The sequence below is a fragment of the Lucilia sericata genome, unplaced genomic scaffold (genome assembly GCF_015586225.1).
Source record: "Lucilia sericata isolate MDLA Ls3-8-SP2 unplaced genomic scaffold, ASM1558622v1 Contig001002F_arrow, whole genome shotgun sequence".
Taxonomy (NCBI): Eukaryota; Metazoa; Arthropoda; class Insecta; order Diptera; family Calliphoridae; genus Lucilia; species Lucilia sericata.
Genome location: NW_023994984.1, coordinates 153,900 through 175,325, shown reverse-complemented (window position 1 = coordinate 175,325; position 21,426 = coordinate 153,900). Strand labels below are relative to the sequence as shown.

The 21,426-nt window shown below is 23.9% G+C and overlaps 1 protein-coding gene across 3 annotated transcripts; it reads left to right on the top strand.

The window, feature by feature from the left end:
• Positions 1–2,967: 2,967 nt before the first annotated feature.
• Positions 2,968–21,038, top strand: LOC119609544 (rab11 family-interacting protein 3-like). 3 transcript variants are annotated; one of them, XM_037964379.1, is made up of 6 exons: positions 2,968–3,018; positions 16,482–16,616; positions 16,676–17,129; positions 17,189–17,316; positions 20,500–20,538; positions 20,848–21,038. In XM_037964379.1, exons 1-6 carry the CDS (start codon positions 2,983–2,985, stop codon positions 20,974–20,976), a joined length of 921 nt encoding a protein of 306 aa, XP_037820307.1. In that variant the 5' UTR covers positions 2,968–2,982; the 3' UTR covers positions 20,977–21,038. The 3 variants fall into 3 exon arrangements, with proteins under 3 accessions (XP_037820307.1, XP_037820305.1, XP_037820306.1); XM_037964377.1 differs by lacking the exon at positions 2,968–3,018 and adding an exon at positions 15,935–16,367; XM_037964378.1 differs by lacking the exons at positions 2,968–3,018; positions 20,500–20,538 and adding an exon at positions 15,937–16,367 and having other exon boundaries at positions 20,848–20,997.
• The last annotated feature ends 388 nt before the right edge of the window (positions 21,039–21,426 follow it).

Genomic DNA, 21,426 nt, shown 5'->3' with positions numbered 1-21,426 from the left:
ATAAGCAATAAAACTTGTTTAAAATTGTTTTAAAAACTAAAGTCTATGAAAATCTAATGATTTTACAGAAATATGCTTTTATGCATTTTCAATTTTTTTTTCTATAAAAACAAACGTGAAATAGTCAAAAATACTTATTCTGGCGAAATTCTATGAATGTTTGACAATTTAAGTAAATATGCTAAAATATGCTTTCTATATTTATGTCTATATTGTGTTAAAATGTTTTATAAATGGTCTAGAAAAGTTATTTAAGCTAAAATTTATGAAAATCCCACGAATTAACAGGAATATGCCAAAATATGCTTTTAAAAACAAAATATGCTTTAATTTTTTTACAGGTTTTATTGTAAAGACAGTAAAAATATGGTTAAAATTAATTATTCTAGCAAAATTCTATGATAATCTGATGATTTGGATGAAATATGCGAAAATATGCTTTTTAAGCAAAAATATGCTTTAAGTTTTTAGGCCTATTTTGTTAAAAAACATCAAGAAATAGTCACAAATTGTTATTTTAACGAAATTCTATTAAAATCTAATGAATTTAGTTAAATATGCTCAAATATGTTTTAAGCAAAAATATGCTTTAAGCTTTTTAAGATTTTTTCATTAAAAGCAGTCGAAAAATGATCAAAATTAATTATTCTAGCAAAATTATATGATTATCTGATAATTTACAGAAATATGCGAAAATATGCTTTTTATGCCAAAATATGCTTTAAATTTTTAGGCCTATTTTGTTAAAAAAACATCAAGAAATAGTCACAAATTGTTATTTTAACGAAATTCTATTAAAATCTAATGAATTTATTTAAATATGCGCCTTTTAAGCAAAAATATGCTTTGAGTTTTTGAGGCCTTTTTGTTAAAAAACATCAGGAAATAGTCACAAATTGTTAATTTAACAAAATTCCATTAAAATCTAATGAATTTAGTTAAATATTCCCAAATATGCTTTCTAAGCTAAAATATGCTTTTGACATTTAATGTCAATTTTATGTGAAAATAAGAGATAATTAGTATAAATTGCTATTTTAGCTGAAATATATGAAAATCTAACATATTAACAGAAATATGCTCAAATATGCTTTTTAAGCAAAAATATGCTTTGCATATTTTCTGTAAAAATAAAAGGAAAATGATCTAAAATTGATATTTTATCATAATATTATGAAAATCAAACGATTTTACAGAATTTTGCTCAAATATGCTTTTTAAGCAAAAATATGCTTTCCAATTTTTAAAAGAAAGTAAAGGGAAAATGATTTAAAGTTTCTATTTAAGCTAAAATCTATGAAAATCTTAACAAATTCATGGAAAAATGCCAAATATGCTCTTAAAGCATATTAGCATATTCTAACTATTTGGTGTGGAAATATGCTAAATTTTACAAAAGTAATTGTTATGGTTACTTTTAACACTTCTAGCAGATTTTTGGGAATTTTTTGCTTCAAATATGCAAATTTTTAGGGAATTTGCTAAAATATGCTCTAAAAAATAAAAAGCATATTTTTAAATATGTGTGTTATCTTTACAGAAATTCATTCAACTCATTTTCGAGGATATTTTGCTTTAAATATATAATTTAGCAAATATGCTAAAATATGCTCTACCATAATAAAAAGCATATTATCGCAAATTACTAAATTCCTTTTAAATATGCATTTTTAAGTACTTATATATTTGGAAGATATTCTGGTTGAATTGTGAAATTTTAGCAATTATGCTAAAATATGCTCTAAAAAATTAAAAAGCATATTCTCGCATATTTCTAAATTCCTTACAAATAACAATTTTTAACACTTTTAGAGGATTTTTGTCGAGTTTTTAATGATTTTAGACAAATATGCCAAAATATGCTTTAAAAATTAAAAAGCATATTTTCCAAAATTCAAGTTTTCTTTACAAATAATTAGTTTTAAAAACTTTTAGTCGATTTTTTGGTGGTTAATAAGGATTTTATCGAAATATGCCAAAATATGCTTTAAAAATTAAAAAGCATATTTTGCAAAAATTTCAAAAATCTCCTTAATTATGATGGTTTAAAAGTATTTTGAAGTTTTAAATGATTTTACGTTAAATTAGGCAATTTAAAGCATCTTTTTCAAAATGTTGCTAAGAATTTGAAAATGTTGCTAAGGCTTTCAGGGCCTTTCTAGCGCATAACTATGCTAAAGTTTGATAAAAAAGTTGGCAATTACAAAATTTATTTATTTTTCTCCTAATTTCAACATGTTGCTAAGACTTTTAAAATGTTGCTAGTGGGTTTTTATGTTGTTTATTTAGTTTCACTTTTGTGTTTAAATTTTTTTATATTTTTAGTTTATTTTCTAAAAATTGTAGCTAGTATTTGCAACTACAGTTCAAAAATGTCATTTCGATTAAAATATTAATTTGTTTTATTTACATTAGCATGTCTCTCGAGTGTTTTGTAACCCATTCTGCACCCCCTTGTCTTTGAAACTGGAAAACAAAACCACAACAAAAAATAACGAAAAAAACCCCATCATAAATTAATAAAAATTGAAAATGAAACACTAATTGCCCTGGAAATATTTAACAGTGGCTAACAAAAATAGCCCAACTAATGACTGAATGCATGACCAACAACCAACAAAAAAAATCTATAAATATTTGAACACATCACTTAGTATAGAAATTTTCGTTTAGTTAATTTTCTAACTAAACTGACAATAGTTATTGTCTGTTCTAAAATACATTTATAAACTACTCGGGAGGGCGGTTAGCTGGACACCAAAACGTAATAATAACAAACGAAAAATAAAAATATTGTCATATAAAATGTTATGGTCATGTATTTAAACATTTAGTTACAGTTAAGAATTTGCGTGTGAAATTTCGTTTAATAACAGGAATATAATAAAAATTTCCATAATTTTTTTTCTCTAAAGATTTTGTTTATCTAAATTTTAAACAAATTTTAAAATTTAAGAAAAAAAAAATATTCATAATTGTAATATGCATAATTCTCCTACCACTGAAGAAGAAGATGACGTGAGTATTTATGGCGTTTTAGTGTTTGTATTTTTAAATCAATTTTTATTGATTTTTTTTTTATATGTTTCCATTAAAGTGATGTGTGTGTGTATTGCCGTAAAATAAACAGAAATTATTGTAAATATGTAAAGGTATTGGTTGAAAATATTAAAATATTTATTAGTGTGAAAGGAATTTTACAGAGAAATTGTTTCAAAAAAAATTGGGCAAAAAGCCAATACATTTAAAAGGAGCCCCAAATGTTGCTGAAAAGAGACAAATGTTGCTTAAAGTAAAAATCAAGTTTTTTGGCCATAGATCAGTCTATAGTTTTAACCTATAGATCAGTCTAAAGTCTTGACAATCCAATCTTGACTATAGTTCAGTCTATAGTCTTGGCAATAGATCAGTATATAGTCTTGACTATAGATCAGTATATATTCTTGACTATAGATCAGTCTGTAGTCTTGACTATAGATCAGAGTATAGTCTTGAAAATAGATCAGTCTTCAATCTTAACTATAGTTCAGTCTATAGTCTTGACTATAGATTAGTCTATAGTCTTGACTATAGATCAGTCTATAGTCTTGACTATAGATCAGTCTATAGTCTTGACAATAGATCAGTCTCTAATCCTGACTATAGATCAGTTTATAGTCTTGACTAAAGATCAGTCTATAGTCTTGACTATAGATTAGTCTATAGACTTGGCTATAGTTTAGTCTATAGTTTTGACTATAGTTTAGTCTACAGTCTTGACTATAGATCAGACTATAGTATTGACTATAGATCAGCTTAAAGTCTTCAATATAGATCATTCAATAGTCTTGACTGTAGATCAGTCTATAGTCTTGACTATAGATCAGTCTATATCTTGACTATAGATCTATCTTGACTATAGATAAGTCCAAAGTCTTGACTATATATCACACTATAGTCTTAACTATAGATCACACTATAGTCTTAACTATAAATCAATCTATAGTTTTGACTATATATCTATCTATAGTCTTGACTTTAGATCAGTCTATAGTCTTGACTTTAGATCAGTCTATAGTCTTGACTATGGATCAGTCTACTGGCTTGACTATAGATCAGTCTATAGTATTGACTATAGATCAGTCTGTAGTCTTGACTGTAGATCACTCTATAGTCTTGACTATAGATCAGTCTATAGTCTTGACTATAGATCAGTCTATTATATTGACTATAGATTAGTCTACAGGCTTATTGTTGATCAATCTATAGTCTTGACTATAGATCAGTCTATAGTCTTGACTATAGATCAGTCTATAGTCTTGACTATAGATCAGTCTATAGTCTTGACTATAGATCAGTCTATAGTCTTGACTATAGATCAGTCTTTGGTCTTGACTATAGATCAGTCTACTGGCTAGACTACAGATCAGTCTATAGTATTGACTATAGATCAGTCTGTAGTCTTGACTGTAAATCACTCTATAGTCTTCACTGTAGATCAGTCTATAGTTTTGTCTATAGATCAGTCTATAGTCTTGACTATAGATCAGTCTATAATCTTGACTATAGATCAGTCTATAGGTTTGACTATATATCAATCTATACACTTTACTATAGATCAGTCTATAGTCTCTACACTAGATTAGTCTATAGTATCGACTATAGATCATAGCCTTGTCTTGATTATAGATCAGCCTCTAGTTGACTATAGATCAGTATGTAGTTTTGTTTATAGATCATTGTGTAGTCTTTACTATAGATTTGTCTATTGGAGATCATTCTATAGTCTAGACTGTAGATCACTCTATAGCATGGACTAAAGATCATTCTATAGTATTGGCTAAAGATCACTGTATAGTCTTGACCATGGATTACTCTATAAGACCTTTCTTAATATTTACAAATACTTGTGAAACATTTTATTATTTCATATTTTATTTATCAAATACGCAGTTTCAATAACAAATCTCTAGCAATTTATAATTCTTTTGTTCTTAAACTTTATCACAATTTATAACGGAAATTCTATAATTTCACTTTTTTTCTTACAATTAGCCTTCCTTCATTGCCTACATATAAAATGACCTCATTTTTTTCTGTTTGTATATTTTTCTTTTTATCTCAAATCTTCTTTAATAAAGAAGCCCAGTTTCTAGAAGAAATTTTAATTAGTTTTTAATTGACTACACTTTTGGTTTTCTTAGTAACCAGATAATAATAAACCAGATAGAGTTTTTAGAAAATTGGAAACTGCAACAAATTGATTACATTTGCTCGCATTAAATGATTGGAAATGAAATTGAATTTTGGTTAGAGAGAGACAGTAAAAGGGGAAATTTGTAATCAATAGTAGATTACTAAAATATTGATTTATTTTACCATGGGTGTGTGTGTGTAGACAAGCTTAACCTACAAAAAGAATTTTCTTTTGATGTACTAGTTGGTTCTTTGATTTTAGAATTTTTAACCGGAAATAGTATTTATGTGTTTTAATGGGAAACGTATGTAACTGTTTAGTTGTTGTTTTGTTTTGCAGTTAGTTCCTCTATTTTGTAATTTTTTTTTTGAAATTTTTATTTGAAATTTTTTAAACATCTACATGGAGGGTAATCTTATTAAAGTTAAATAGTATTTAAACAGTTTTGTTTGTAAAGGGAAAAAGAAAATAAATTAAATGAAGTATTAGGGAGGCTCCAAAAAATTATTAAAAATTTTCTTTAAATTGATTTTAAATTTAAAAAAAATGTTCTTAATTTTTTTTGCAATTTATCCTTTTTTAAACTAAAAGTTAGTTTTTCATAAACAACATGTGCTAACAACATAAAAATTTTGTTAAATTTTTAAGCATTATTTTCTTTATGTTATTAAAACAACAATAATTTTCCATAATTTTAATATTTTTTTAACAAAATTTTAAAATGTTGCTAAGGGAACTTATTTTTTTTTCCTATACTTTGGAAAATTAGCTTTTATTTGCAATATGTTGCCAGCAACATGAAATTTTTGTCATAAATTTAAAGCCTCTTTTCTTTAGTTCATTAAAACCCCAAATTTTTTTATAAATTTTAGAATTTTCTTAACAAAAACTTAAAATGTTGCTAAAGGTAACAAAATGTTGCTAAGCTTATTTTATGAAATTTAAACCCAAACCTGCCTTAAACATTATATTATTTATTTGTAAAAATTTTCCTTTTCAAATTTTAAATTTTTTCAATGTTGCTTAAAAATATGAAATGTTGCTAAGTTATTTTTTTTTATAAAATGTTGCTAAAAACGGTATAATTTTCAAAAATTTCAATAGTTTTTTAACTTTATTTCATTTCCTATTAAGATTTACTAAATTTTAGAAACTTTTTAACTTAAATAGAAAATGTTGCTGAACTCAGCAAAATGTTGCTAAGGCTTTAGCTCAAATTCTAAAGAAGTTTTGAGAATTTGAAAACGTTTATAGAACTGTCTTTGAATAAGATTTATTTTTCCAAATGTTGCACAACATTTTTGCATGTTGCTAGACCTTTTCAATTTAAATTATAAGGAAAAATTTGGTTAAAATTAGCAATAAATTGCAAATTATCAATATTTGATAAATTTAAAAAAATTTTTAAATAAAATAAGTAATTTAGGAACAATTTCCTCAAATGTTGCTAAGGTCATCAAATGTTGCCAAGAAAAATTTAGAACTTTTCAGCCAAATTATCTTACTATTTATATAGAGTATAAAACTATTTTAAAAAAACTTATATTTTCTAAATGTTGCACAACATTTTTCTATGTTGCTAGACATTTTAGAGCTAAAATATAATGAAAAAATAGCTAAAAGCTTGTAATAAGCTAAAAATTTCCTTATTTTATTAATTCTTAACAATTTTGAGCAAAATAATTATTTTGGAATTGTTTTCTAAAATGTTGCTAAAGTCAAAAAATGTTGCTAAGCAAATTCTCAGATATTAAAACAAAATTTTATAACTTTTTATAACAAATATAAAATTGTCTACAAAAAAATTTTATTTCACCAAATGTTGAGCAACATATTTTCAAGTTGCTAAACATTGTAAAGCAGAAATATCAAGAAAAATGCTAAAAAAACGAATAATTGTAATAATTTTGTAAATTCCTAACAATTTTGAACAAAATATATTATGTTGGAAAATATTATGTTGGAAATATCTAAAATGTTGCTAAGCACACCAAATGTTGCTAAGCAAAATCTTTTTAATTCAAAGAAAATATTATTTTTTTTTTATATAAAATTTGTTTTAGTAATAAATTTGGTGTCTTTTAAAAATGTTGCTTAACTTATAAACATGTTGCTAAGCATTTTGATGCAGTTGTTTGTCTAAAAAATACATTTGTTAAAGAATTTAAATTAGGAACTCCCTAATCTTTTAGAAAAACACTCATTTATTCTGATTTTTCTCTAGTTATTATTGTCTTGCTGATCTCATTCATGTTTATTGTACATATTTTTGCTTTTCAATGTTTATTTGTACATTTATTTTTGCATATTCTTCTAAATATTTATTTTGCTAATAATTGTTTAGATTTTTTTTCATTCGCCTAACAAAATTCAATTAGTTTTTATTAGAAATTTTTTGTTTTTTACTTTATGAGCAAAAATTAAATTTACAAAATTAAGGCCCCGTAATAAATAAATTTATTTTTAGTTTTACACTGTAAATGTGTTCAACATGTGTTGTTTAGAAAAAAAAGTCATAATAAAAATTGTAATAAATTGAATACTAAAAAAATCTCTATTTTGTTTCAAAAATTGTTTTAAAATATTTCAAGAAAACCTTTCATATTATTTGGAAAAACTGTTTTATGTCAGTCATTGGACTTTTTCTTTTTCATACATATTTTTCCATAATTGTTTTAAGTCTTTTACTTAAATTCCAAAGCCCTTTTACTTAGCTTTTCCTAAATTCCTTTTAATTGTGTTGACGCTCATCTGTCAAATGTCCTAGAAAACAAAAAATTGACACTAAACACTTGTGGTCTCTGGCAGGTAAATTAAAAATAAATATCTTTTAATAACTCAAGAACTTTATGCAACATTTAATATAGAAAATTAAGTGATTTTTGTAATACACACAAGTATTATTATAGCTTAAGGGCAATAAGAATGCAATCTGTCATAAACAGAAATGAAATGCAGATGTAGATATAGAAATATACAGAAAATTAAATGGAGTAAAAGAAATAACATAAATTATGGAATTTTTTAAATCATTATGATCAAAGAAAATTATATTTAATACTTTAAAGTTTAAAATAAACAAGAATTCTGCATTTTAAACAACTTGAACTTTGACCTAAGTTAAAAATGTCCAAAAATTTATAAAATTTAAAGAAATTTTGAGTATTTTCTTTAAAATTTTACCATAATCTAAGATTTTACGCCATTTTATAGTTTTTAAAATTTAAAAATAATAGATTTTTAACAACTTGACCTTTGACTTTGAGAAAGAAATCTCAAAAATATATAAATTATTAAAGAAGTTTTGCTTATTTTCTTATTTTTATTAATTTCCAATGGATTTTACGCCTTTAACCAATTTTAAAACTTAATAATAATGCATTTTAAACCACTTGACCCTTGACCTTTATATAAAAATGTAAGAAATTTATAAATTTTATATATTTTTTTGTATTCAAGCATTTTCAAACAATTTAAATGATTAAAATTGGAAAATAACAAGTTTTTAACAACATGACCTTTGACCCTTAAGAACAATAATAAAAATTGTCATAAATACTTATAAATCGAAAGTTTTTTATTAAAAAAATTAATTTCCTTATTACTAGCAATGACAAGGTATAAAATAAGCTTCAAATAAACATTTTCAACAATATGACCTTTGACCTTAAGTTAGTAATTTTGAGAAATTATAACAAAATAATTTTGTTTCATAATGTTTGATTTATTTGAAAACTCTTCTTCATTCTTTCTACGAAATTATAAAAAATGTTGTTAATAATAAGAAAATTAAAAAAAAATCAACCTTTGACCTCAAGTAGGAAAAAGCGATAAATTATTACAATTTTCAATAAGTTTATTAATTTTTAAACTTCTTTTGGAGTAATTATGAGTTTCTTCTTTAAAATTATGCAACTTTTATCATAATATACGCTTTTTAAACAAGTGACCTTTAACCTTAACTTGAAAAAAGTGTTTATATTCTTAAAAAAAATGCAAACAATTTTATACGTGGCATTTAAATCAACTTATATTTTAATTACTAGACAATATGACAATATTTACCATGGAATTGTGAATTTTAAAACATGACCTTTGACCTTTTAGCATTTAATTTAAAATTTCCCATAGTTTTCTAAACAATTTTCCTAATAAGTTTCAATAGTCTGTAAATACACACATCGAATTTTGAGATTAAGTAGCAAATAAAACATTTTTATAGATTGACCTTTGACCTTATCTTAAAAAAAGTGTTAAAATCACACAAAATTCCTAGAATTTGTATTGCGTTTAATTTGTTTTTAGTATTTTCTACCTTTTTTCAAATTTGTTTATAGTCATAGTTAAAATAAAACATAAATAACAGACATTTATTAATATGACCTTGACCTTTTCAGTGAAATAGTTTAATTTATTTGATTTTTACATATTTCTCTATAATTTCAAATTTTCTAACATTAGAGTTGAAATAAAACAATTTACATATAAACATATGAATTACTAAAAGTGTGACCTTTGACCTTTTTGCTTAAAAATCATAATTTAGCAGATTTTTATGCGTGTTTTTGCAATAATTCAAATTCTTGAAACAATATAATTAAAATAAAATAGTTTTAATTACACAATAAAGTTATTCTAAAAGTATGACCTTTGACCTTTTATAAATTTTCCTGAAATTTATAGAAAAATTATAAATATTGTAAAAAATTTGATGCTTTGATGGTTTTAAGAATATTTATGGTTTTTTAATTGAAAAATAGACATTTTTAAAGGTATGACCTTTGACCTTTTATAAAATGTTAATGATATTTTCCTAAAAAAAATTAAAAAAATTGTATATAATTTGACTGTTAAAGAATGAGATATTGTTATAAAATGAATTTTATAACTAATAAATTTTACTAGAAGTGTCGCTTAACGCTTTTATTGTATTTTTATTGTCAAAATACAATAAATTCTATTTAAATTTAGAAATGAAATCAACAATGTCTACCCAAATATTTTGTAATTTATGACAGACATTATTTTGCAATACAAAGTTTCTTCTTTAAACTAAACACAACAACAAACTTATTGTGTTGTTGTCTAAAAATCTTTGGTTGCTTTGAAATCTTGTCAAACTTAAATAAACAATTTCTAGTTTTTGTTTTGCTAACTGTTACATTTAGTTCATTGGCCATTTTTAAAGTATAATGTAAAGAATTTTTGTATTGTGAGAAAAAAATTTGAAAAAAAAGAAAAGAATGAAGACAATTATACTACATTTAAATTTAAAATGAAGACAACAAGTATTTTGTATGCAGACAATGTGCAAAATATGTGTAATGGTTTTTGGGTGAGAAACCTAACCCAGCAGAATGTTAAGAAGAATAAAAGCAGGAAAAATATTTAAATTAAATTAAGACAAAAAATGTTTGGTTGGAAAAATGAACAAACAACCCTCGTATAATATAGATAAATTATTTAATTGTAGTCTTATATGATTATGCTATAATTAAGATTAAAAAAACCTAAAAATTTGGACTTTTTTCGAAATATTAAAAAAAAAATTTTTAGAATAATTTTCAAAACGCCCCTCGCATAATGGCGAAAAATATTTTTATTAAAAAGGCCTAATCTGTGAAAATTTTCTATAAATTAATTTTGAAACTAGCCTCGTATCTTAAAGAAAAATGTTTTTGATTAAGCCTTATTTGTTAAAACATTTAATTTTGCTTAAAAATTAAAAAAAATTGCAAAAAACAAAGAATTTGAAATTGTTTTCCAGCGACCCACGTATCATGTATAAAAATGATTTAGTAAAGCCTAATTTTGTAATTCAGATGCTATGTATTATAAATTTACTTATTTATTACATAAATTTAAGGAATTTTAAAAAAATCAAAAATAATTTCCAAACTACCCTCGTCTAAAAAATAATTAAAATAAACGTTATGTGATAATATTATAATTTAGCTTAAAAATATTGCAAATTTATGAAGTTTTCCTAAAAACTATTTAAATAATTTTCAATTGACCCTCGTATGATGAGGCAAAATGGTTCAAATCAAGCCTTGTATTGACCAAATTCTAATTTAGCTTGAAAATTTGACAAATTTATGAAATTTTCCAAAAAAAATTGAGATAATTTTGAAACTGCCCTCGTATAATGAAGAAAAGTGTTTGAAATCAAGCCTTATTTTGATTAAGTTATAATTTAGTTTTAAAAAAATTATAAATTTATTAAATTTTTCTCAAAACATTCCAAATAATTTTCAATCGACGGTCGTGTGATGAAGACAAATGGTTTAAATCAAGTCTTATTTTGATCAATTATAATTTAGCTTAAAATTTTTACGAACTTAAGAAATTTTCAAAAAAAATTAAAGTAATTTTCAAACTGCCCTCGTAAATGAAGAAAAATAGTTTAAATCAAGCCTTATTTTGTTAATATTATAATTTAGCTTAAAAATTTTACAAATTTAAGAAATTTTCAAAAAAATTAAAGTAATTTTCATTTTCAATCTACCCTCGTATATTCAAGAAAATTTTCTAAATCAAGCCTAATGTTAATCAAATTATAATTTAGCTTCAAAATTTTACATATTTAAGACATTTTCTTAAAAACTAACTAAAATAATTTTCAAACTACCCTCGTATGTGGAACAAAAATGGCTTAAATTCAGTTTTATATAGATCAAATTATAATTTAGCTTAAAACATAGACAAAATTTATGAAATTTTTTAAAAAAGTTTAAGATAATTTTCAAACTGCCCTCGTATAATGAAGAAATTTTTTTAAATGAAAAATTATTTTGATTAAAATATAGTTTAGCCTAAAAATGTGACAAAATTAAAGAAATTTTTCAAAAAAAAATTTTAAGTAATTTTCTAACCACCCTCGTTGTTTGATAGAAAATAGAAATAGAAATTATTTATTAAGGCTAAACTTTTAAAATTTTTATAAAAATTCTTTAATTCTTAAAAATGTTTGTTTTTTGGTAAGAATTTAGATCAAAAGAAAGTTTTTATTTCTTTGCCTTAAAACTTTTCACACCACCCTCCTGTTATTTGATTTTACAATATTCTCTTTAAGTGTCTACTAGTTACTGGTCTTTTCGTTTGCTACTGCATGCTAAATTTAGTTCTATTTTTTTTTAAGAATGTTTATGTTTTTTTTTGGTTGATTCTTTTTTTGGTTTTGAGGCCGTTTAGTTTTGGTTGCTGGTATTGTTGTTGTTGTTGTTTTTGCTGATGTAAATTTTGTTGTTTTTTTTATTATTTCGCCAGACATTTGCCAACATGTGAAATAACAAAAAAAAAAAGAGAAAAAACTAAAAACAAATACAAAAACTTTTTTAGTGTGTTTAAATAATTTCGTCGGTTTAATTTAGTTTGTGGCCCGGCCCGTTCGACACAGTATTGTTTGATGACGTTCGCGATCGTTGATATTTCATTTTTTCAAAATTATCAATCTTGTTGTTTTAATTCTTATTAGTGCCCCCATCTAAAGTAAATTGGGTTCTTTTATATAAAACGTCATTTTTAAAAGATTTCGTTTTGCTAAACTGTTGTTGTATGTCGTTTAAACCTCGCTTTAGTAAACAACCGTTGATGTCTTTATAAACGAAACGTGTTAATTGTTTGTTGTTGTGTTTATTCTGCAGAAATTTCAGTTAAAATTTTGTGGTGGGAATTTGTGCTCTCTTTGCTTCCCTTCCCTCTCCGTTTAAAAGGGGTTCGCTCTGTTTTTAACGTGTTTTTTTGATTTCAAAGTCAAACTTTTGTTGGTATTTGTGGTCTTTTTTTTAATAAAAGTCATTAACTTTTTAAAGACTAAAAAACAATAATAATAAAAAACATTTTATAATTGTTTTATAAACACTTTATAATGTTATTATCTAGTTAATTGCTGTGTGTGTGTGTGGTTGGTTGGGTGTAAATATGTGAAATTATGAAAATTTAATAGGAAAACATTTAATTATAAATTTAAAAGTAAAATTTTTGTTTTATATTGTCATAAAAAAGCAACAACAACAACAAAAGTAAAGAAAAACAACAAAAACATGCAATTTTTTTTAAGCAAAAGTAAAGAAAAAGAGTCAATGATCTCTTTACAATAAGAAAAGTAAAGCAAAACAATTGCAGTAAAATAACAAAAAAAATCTTAAAAAATAAAGCAGGAAACAAAAAAAAAAATAAACAAAATTCTTTAAAAAAATTTAAACAAAATAAAATCTATTAGAAAAAATTATAAAAAAAAACTTTTTTTTTTTTAAATTGTCTTCAGGAAACTTTTCCCCTTTTATTATTATTTGTTTATAAAAAAGCTCTTTTGTTTATTTATAATAAATTTATTAACTAAATAGCTGCATTATACACACCCGCTTTTATCAATATATTCTACACTACATGATATACTGCTGGGTGCTGCTACACTAAACCACCACCGACTGCCCACACAAAAAAATTCTATAGAAATGTCATTGTTTCGCTGTTAAAAATGATTTCATATTGAAAAATTAAATAAAACAAATAATAATAATAAATATATAAAAATGTATTTATTTATTTAGTTACTTCAGAGTCAAGCGTAATAAATTGTATTTCAAATTAATGGGAAAAATACAGGGTGTTGAGTTGGAAAAATAGAGGAAATTTCGAATGAAAACAAAAATCTTAAAAATTTTGCTAAACTATATGTTTTCATGTTTTTTTTCCAAAGCATTTTAAAATTTTTCATTAAAAAGCTTTTTTTAGAATTTTCCATTAAAAAGCTTTTTTTTAAATAATGTTGTTAAAAAAAGCTTTTGTTAAAAAGCTTTTTAAGCTTTTGTTAAAAAGCTTTTTTAAAGTTTTTGTTAAAAAGCAGTTTTAAAGCTTTTTTTAAAAAGTTTTTTAAAGCTTTTGTTAAAAAGATTTTTTTTGTTAAAAAACTTTTTTTTAAGCTTTAGTTAAAAAGCTTTTTTTTAATAATTTTATTAAAAAGCTTACAGCTTTTGTTAAAAAGCTTTTTTATAGCATTTGTTAAAAAGCTTTTTATAGCATTTGTTAAGAAGCTTTTAAAAAAATTGTATTAAAAGCTTTTTGATAGATTTTATTTAAAAGTTCTTTGGATGATTTTATTAAAAAGCTTTTTTAAAGCTTTCATTGAAAAGCTTTAATTAAAAAGATTTTTAAAGCTTTTATTAAAAGATTTTTTAAATCTTTTATTAAAAAGCTTTTTAAAGCTTTTATTAAAAAGCTCTTATTAAAAAGCTTTTTTAATGCTTTATTTAAAAAGCTTTTTTAAAGCTTTTATTAAAAATCGTTTTTAAAGCTTTTATTAAAAACCCTTTTCAAAGCTTTTATTAAAATCCGTTTTTAAAACTTTTATTAAAAAGCTCTTTTAAAGCTTTTATTAAAAAGCTCTTTTAAAGCTTCTATTAAAAAGCTTTTTTAAAGCTTTAATTAAAAAAGCTTTTTAAAGCTTTTATTAAAAACTTTTTACTTTTTTAAAACTTTTAATAAAAAATTTCAAAAGCTTTTAGAAAATCCTTAAAACAGTAAGCCTTTTTTAAAGTATTATAAGCGAAACTTTTCTATAAAAAAGCTTTTTTGAGTTAATTAAAACGGGTTTAAAACTTTTATTAAGAAATTTTTACAAAATTTTATGAAAAGTTTTATTATAATATTTTATTTAAACTTGTCTAAGAATAAGCTTTCTTTATAAGCTTTATGATTCTATTAAAATCAAACATTTTGAAAGAAAAATTTTTTCAACTGTAAAGCTGTAATTAAATCATTGCGTTTGTTAAAACGATTGTTTCTTCTTTTCAAAATATCTTGTTAAAAGCTTTTCTGAAACGATAGTTCGATAGTTTAATAGTTTTTCTAAATTATTTTTTGTTAAAGCTTTTTTAAACGAAAAATTTTCTTAAAAGATTGTGTAAATGTTCTTAAAAAGATTATTTAAAAGCTTTTTAAAAGGTTTTTCAAAAAACTTATAAGAAGCTTTTTCAAAAAGGTTATTTAAAAAACTTATTTAAAAGCTTTTTCAAAAAACTTATAAAAAGCTTTTTCAAAAAACTTATAAGAAGCTTTTTCAAATAGCTTATTTAACAGTTTTTCCAAAAAACTTATTTAAAAGCTTTTACAAAAAGCTTATTTTAAAACATTTCAAAAAGCTTAAAATAAGTTTTTCGAAGCTTATTTAAAAATTTTTCCGAAAAGTTTTTTAAAAAGCTTTTACAAAAAAACTTATTTAAAAGCTTTTCCAAAAAACTTATTTGAAAGCTTTTTCAAAAAGCTTATTTGAAAGCTTTTCCAAAAAGCTTATTTTAAAGCTTTTGCAAAAATCTTATTTTAAAGCTTTTTCCAAAAAGCTTATTTTAAAGCTTTTCCAAAAAGCTTATTTAAAAGCTTTTCCAAAAAAGCTAATTTAAAAGTTTTACCAAAAAGCTTATTTAAAAGCTTTTCAAAAAAGCTTATTTAAAGACTCTTTCTAAATTTTTAGTTTAAAATGTTTTCTACAAAGCTTTTCCAAAAAAGCTTTTAATTAACAATATTTTGTTTTTGCAAATCTTAAGAATTTTTTGCTGTATTGAGAGGCAACACCCTGTATTTCATTGTTTCAACTTTCTTATCACTGCAAGATTGCAACTTACTTGAGTCTAGCGAGCAAGATAAACAGTAAAAGAGAGAGCAATTTGTTTTAATTTTACAACTTAAAGAGAGTTTAACAAAAAAAAAACCGTATTTTTATGATTAATTAAATTAAATGAAGTGAAAAAAAAATAACAAACAGTTCACAATTTGCTGTTCAAACAGCAAAGATGCAAAACACCAACAACAGCAAACTGTAGGAAGAAGCTGCAAATAATTAACGCCTTCGTTTAAATATTTTTATTAGATTTTTTTTTAATATTTAAAAAAAAATTTCGCATATGCACGAAAAAACTGACTAACGCGTGGCTAATTTGAATAGAGATAAAATAATATTGCAAACTACAATGCAACACTTAAAGAGTGGCAAGTGGCATGTAAATGCTAAATGAGTTAAATGCGGGAAAAAACTAAAAGATTTAAAGAAAGCAAACGGAAAATATTAGTTTTTTATTTGTGGGCAAAATTAAATTTTAAAATTACAACACCAATGTTTGTAAAAAGCTCCATGGCTGACAGTGTAGTGGATGATGTTTTAAAAGATATTTTAAATTTAAAAAATAATTGTGTTAGTATTAAAACAAAAATCAATTTAATAAAAGAATTTAAACTTAATTTAAGCTTTTTGTAAAAATAACAAATATTTTAATAATTTTCTTTTTTTATTTTTGTAAATTTCCAGCTGGAATTACTACAGCGTCAGGTGACAGATTTAACGGATACAAAAACTACTGTCGAGGATTTAACCTCACGCACAAAAACCGAATATGCGGTATTGCAGGCACGCTATCACATGCTGGAAGAGCAGTTCCGGGAGGTAAGCTTGCTTTTCTACTTAATAAAAAGCAAACGTTTTCTTATTTTCCTTCTCTTTAGGCTGAATTTCGTGCCGAGGATCGTTTAGCCGAAGAACAAAAACGCCATCGCGAGCTTTTAGCTCGTGTAGAGCGTGAGGCTGCCTTACAGAATGAAAACTGTCAGATCAAAATCAAAACCATAGAAATCGAGGCCAATGCTTTGCGTGAGGAGAATCAACGTTTGCGTGTCCTATGTGACAAACAAGCCAATGATCTACATCGCACTGAGGAGAAATTTGAACTGGCTAGAGATCAAATTGTGGCTCTGCAACAGGATCTCGATGAGGCTTTACAAAAGGAACGTAAATATGAAAAAGAAAAGAAAACTTCAGAAGAACTAATGCTGGAGTTAAGTAAAGAATTGGAACGTTTGAGGGCGGAAACTGGGCCGGCCTTGCCCACCACCTCACCCGAATCCATAAGACTGGAAGAACTACATCAGGAGCTAGAGGAAATGCGTCAAAAGAATAGAGGTTTGCTTTCATATATCCCATAAAAAATTCCAAAAATATAAACATATTTTCTCTTACAGCTTTAGAAGAACAAAATGAGGAACTGCAAGCTGCTGTTTTAACTCGTGGCGTGGAGGAGGGTCGCCATTTGTTGAATGGCACTTTAAATAGTTTGGCTCAAGAATTGGAAGAAATGTCACAAGCTCAGGTATGTTTAAACAAATTTAATTTTCCCCTCTTCTATTTGAATTCAATTAAGCAAAATAAGCACTTATTTAGTTAGCACTACTTTTTCTGTTAACGCTTTTAGCTTCTCAAAAAAAGCTTTTTTTATAATTACCATATTACACCTACAAAAAGTTTGAAAATATTGGCTACGTAGACCGTTTGTTAAGGCTGCAGCTTGCATGTTTTGTTATTTTTTACTTAATTTTAAAAAATTATTGCTTCACAGCTTTTATACTAAAAAAGGCTTTTAATATTCTCTATTGATTTGCATGATTTTTAGTAATTTCAGTGACATTTACATCATTTCTGTTTTGAAAGCTTTTACTGAAATGTTTTAGTTAAAACTTTATTACACTTTTATTTAAAAGCTTTTATTAACTTTAAACAGGAAGATTTTTTAAGCTTTTCTTTTCCCAAAATTGTTTATAAAGTCGATTTTTAAAGCTTTTATTTAAAAGCTTTTTTGACACCTTTTTATTAAAAAAGCTTTTGTAGCAGCTTTTTAAAGCTTTTTTTAAATTTTTTGTTAAAAAAGCTTTTATAGCAGCTTTCTAAAGGTTTTATATTAGCTTTTTAAAGCTTTTATAGCAGATATTATTGAAAAGCCTTTATAGCAGCTTTTTATTAAAAAATTTTTATAACAACGTTTATTCAAAACAGTTTTTGTCGCCTTTATTAGTAAGCTCTTTATAGTTATTTTTTTTAAAGCTTTATATAGCTTTTTTAGTAAAAAACTTGTCTAAAGCTTTTATCAAACGTTTTTATTTAAAAACGTTTTAATCTAAAGTTTTTATAAAGCATTTATTTAAAGCCTTTTATTAAGCTTTTATTTAAAGCTTTTAGTAAAAAGCTTTTTAAAGCTTTTATTAAAAGGCTTTTTAAAGCTTTTATTAAAAAGCTTTTCTAAAGTATTTATTAAAAAGATTTCCTAAAGCTTCTATTAAAAAGCTTTTATAAAATAGATTTTCTGAAGCTTTTCTAAAGCTTTTATTTCAAAAACTTGGCTAAAGCTTTTATTAAAAAGCATTTCTAAAGCTTTTATTTCAAAAACTTGCCTAAAGCTTTTATTTAAAAACTTGTTTAAAGCTTTTAAAGGTTTTACTTAAGCTTTTAGTTGAAAGCTCTTTTCAAAGCATTTCTTTAGAAACATTTACATATGTTTAAGCTTAAATTTTAACTCATTTCTTAAGCTTTTGCTAAGTTATTTCTCCAAAAATATATTTCATTCGTTGTAGTTTGCAAATCCATACATTTCACATTTTAGAGAATGCTTTTAGAATCAAAACAAGTGAAAGCTTTTTTAGAGACCATTTTATTCATCTTCATTTGTTTGTCTTTCATTGTCACATTTTTCATAAAAGTAGGTTTCAGTTTTGGCACTCATTTTATATGTTTAGCATGGTTTTAGTTAAAACTGCAATGGAGAGCTTTAAAAGCTCTCTTTATACACTAGTCATGCTTTCATTTATATTACAAGCTTTTAGTTTTACATTTCTTTTTATTTAGTGTGATGTTCTATATAATTATTATAAGGTTTTAGACGAATATTGAAGAAAAAAACTTATTACACAAAAGTTTTCAAAGGTCTTATGAAAAGCTTACATATTACATATTAAAGTTTTTAGGGATTGCAAAAAGCTTTCTGAATAATTTATTACTAAATCTAGCCTTTAAAGTGTTTAGCTTTAAAACAAAACTTTAGTAAACAATTTGTCTTAAAAAATATTTATAGAAAGTATTTTTTTTTAAATCTCTTAAATAAAGCTTTTTCGTTAATTTTTTTTAAAAACTGAAATTGAAAATAGCAATAATTTTCTTTTCAGAAAAGCAATGAGTTTTTATAAAAGCTTTTGTAATGAACATTTTAGAATGGCTTTTTAGAAAGCTTTTACAGTGAGCTTTTTAGAAAAAAATTTATAATGAAGTTTATAGGAAAGCTTTAACTATGAGCGTCTTAGAATGAGCTTTTTAGAAAAGCTTTTACAATAAACTTTTTAGAAAAGTTTTAACAATAAGCTTTTTAGAAATGCTTTTATTATGAGTTTTTAAGAAAAGCTTTTTTCAAAAGCTTTCACAACAAGCTTTTAAGAAAAGCTCTTATAGTGAGCTTTTTTAGAAAAGTTTTACTATGAGTTTTTACGATAAACTTTTTTACGAAAAGCTTTTTTCAAAAGCTTTTACAATAAGCTTTTAGAAAAGCTTTTACAATGAGTTTTTTTTTTATAGAAAAGCTTTTACAATAAACTTTTTAAAATAGCTTTTACAATGAGTTTTCTTTATAGAAAAGCTTTTACAATAAACTTTTTATAAAAGCTTTTACAATGAGATTTAGATCAAAAAGCTTTTACAATAATTTTGTTATACAGTTTTTTAAAGAATCCTCGGAAAAATAAAAAGTAGCTTTTATAGTGAGCTTTTTAGAAAAGCTTTTAAAATAAGCTTTTTATAAATGCTTTAATTATGAGTTTTTAAGAAAAGATTTTACTATAAGTTCTTAAGAAAAGCTTTTTGTACAAAAGCTTTTATAATGAGCTTTTAGAAAAGCTTTTACAATGAGTTTTTTTTATAGAAAAGCTTTTACAATAAACTTTTTAAAATAGCTTTTACAATGAGTTTTTTTATAGAAAACTTTTGACAAAAGCTTCTACAATGAGATTTAGATCAAAAAGCTTTTACAATAGTTTGGTTATACATTTTTTTAAGGAATCATCGGAAAAATAAAAAATTGCTTTTTAGAAAAGCTTTTTAGAATAGCTTTTACCATAAGCTTTTTAGAATAGCTTTTACAAAGAGTTTTTTATACAAAAGCGTTTACAATAAATTTGTTAGAAAAGCTTTTACAGTGTGCTTTTTAGAAAAGCTTTCACAGAGAGCTTTTTCAGAAAAATTTTTTACAATAGCTTTATTAGATATTTTTTAAGGAATTGTCTGCAAAACAAAAAGTAACGTAAATTAAACAATTTGAAAACTTTTGTGTTTAAAAAGCTTTTAGTTTTAATTATACCTTAAAAAAGCTCGTTGGTTGTGTGATGTGTTTTGTTTTTAATCTCTAAATGTTTATTTTATTTTCCACTGTGTTTTTTTTTTTTGTTCATACAATTCTCATCAAATGTGTATTATTTTTTATTTCTCTTTCTATGCGCAAAAAAAAATTATATTACAGGATTCTGTGGATTCAACCACATTAGCATCCTTAAGTCAGGTAATAATTTAAAAAAACAAATTAAACATTTCTTTTGTTAAATTGGGTTTGTTTAAAGGTTTTTTTTTTTTTTTTTTTTTGTTAAACAACATTTTTTCATATAAACAACAACATCACATTAAAAAAAAACAACATAACACACATTTATTTTAAGGAAAAAACTAATATTTTTTTTGGGTTGAGGTTTTATATTTGTTTTAAAGGTGAAAGTTTTTTTTGGATTTTTTTTAGAAAATAAGTTTTTTTTTTGGTTTGTTATTAATAAAATAAATATTTTTGTTTTTTTTTTAATTTTTTTTATAAACTTAGTTACAACAAGCCTTCCAGGAGAAAGAGGAAGAAAACACCCGCCTTAAACATTATATCGATACAATATTATTAAATATTGTGGAAAAATGTCCTCAATTATTGGAAGTTAAAGCCATAAATAATAAATAATAGTTATTAATTAATTATATTAAAAAAAACCCTAAGAAACTTTATTAAGGCCAATTTATTATTAAACTATTTTTTTAAACAAAATCAAAATGAGAACTTTTTATTAAGAAATTATTAAACATTTTATAAATAAGCAATATTATTAATAATTTACAAAAACTAAACTTAATCCCTTAAAGTTTGATTTAAACTTGGTTGAAACTTAAAATTATCTAATTGCAAGAAGTTTTGTCATCTAAACCTTTGTTCCAAAAAGTTTAAGTTACTTCAAGTTTAAGTTAATCTTCCCTTAAGCTTCTTTTATTTTAGTTTTTAAAAAACCCCCTTGATATTTATGCTTTTGTAAAGAATTTATTTATAAATATTTAACCTTAACTTCCTGAAAAAAAGAGATTTATCTTATAGAAATCTGTTTTCCCTTTAACACCCTCTCAAAAATGACTTAAGCTT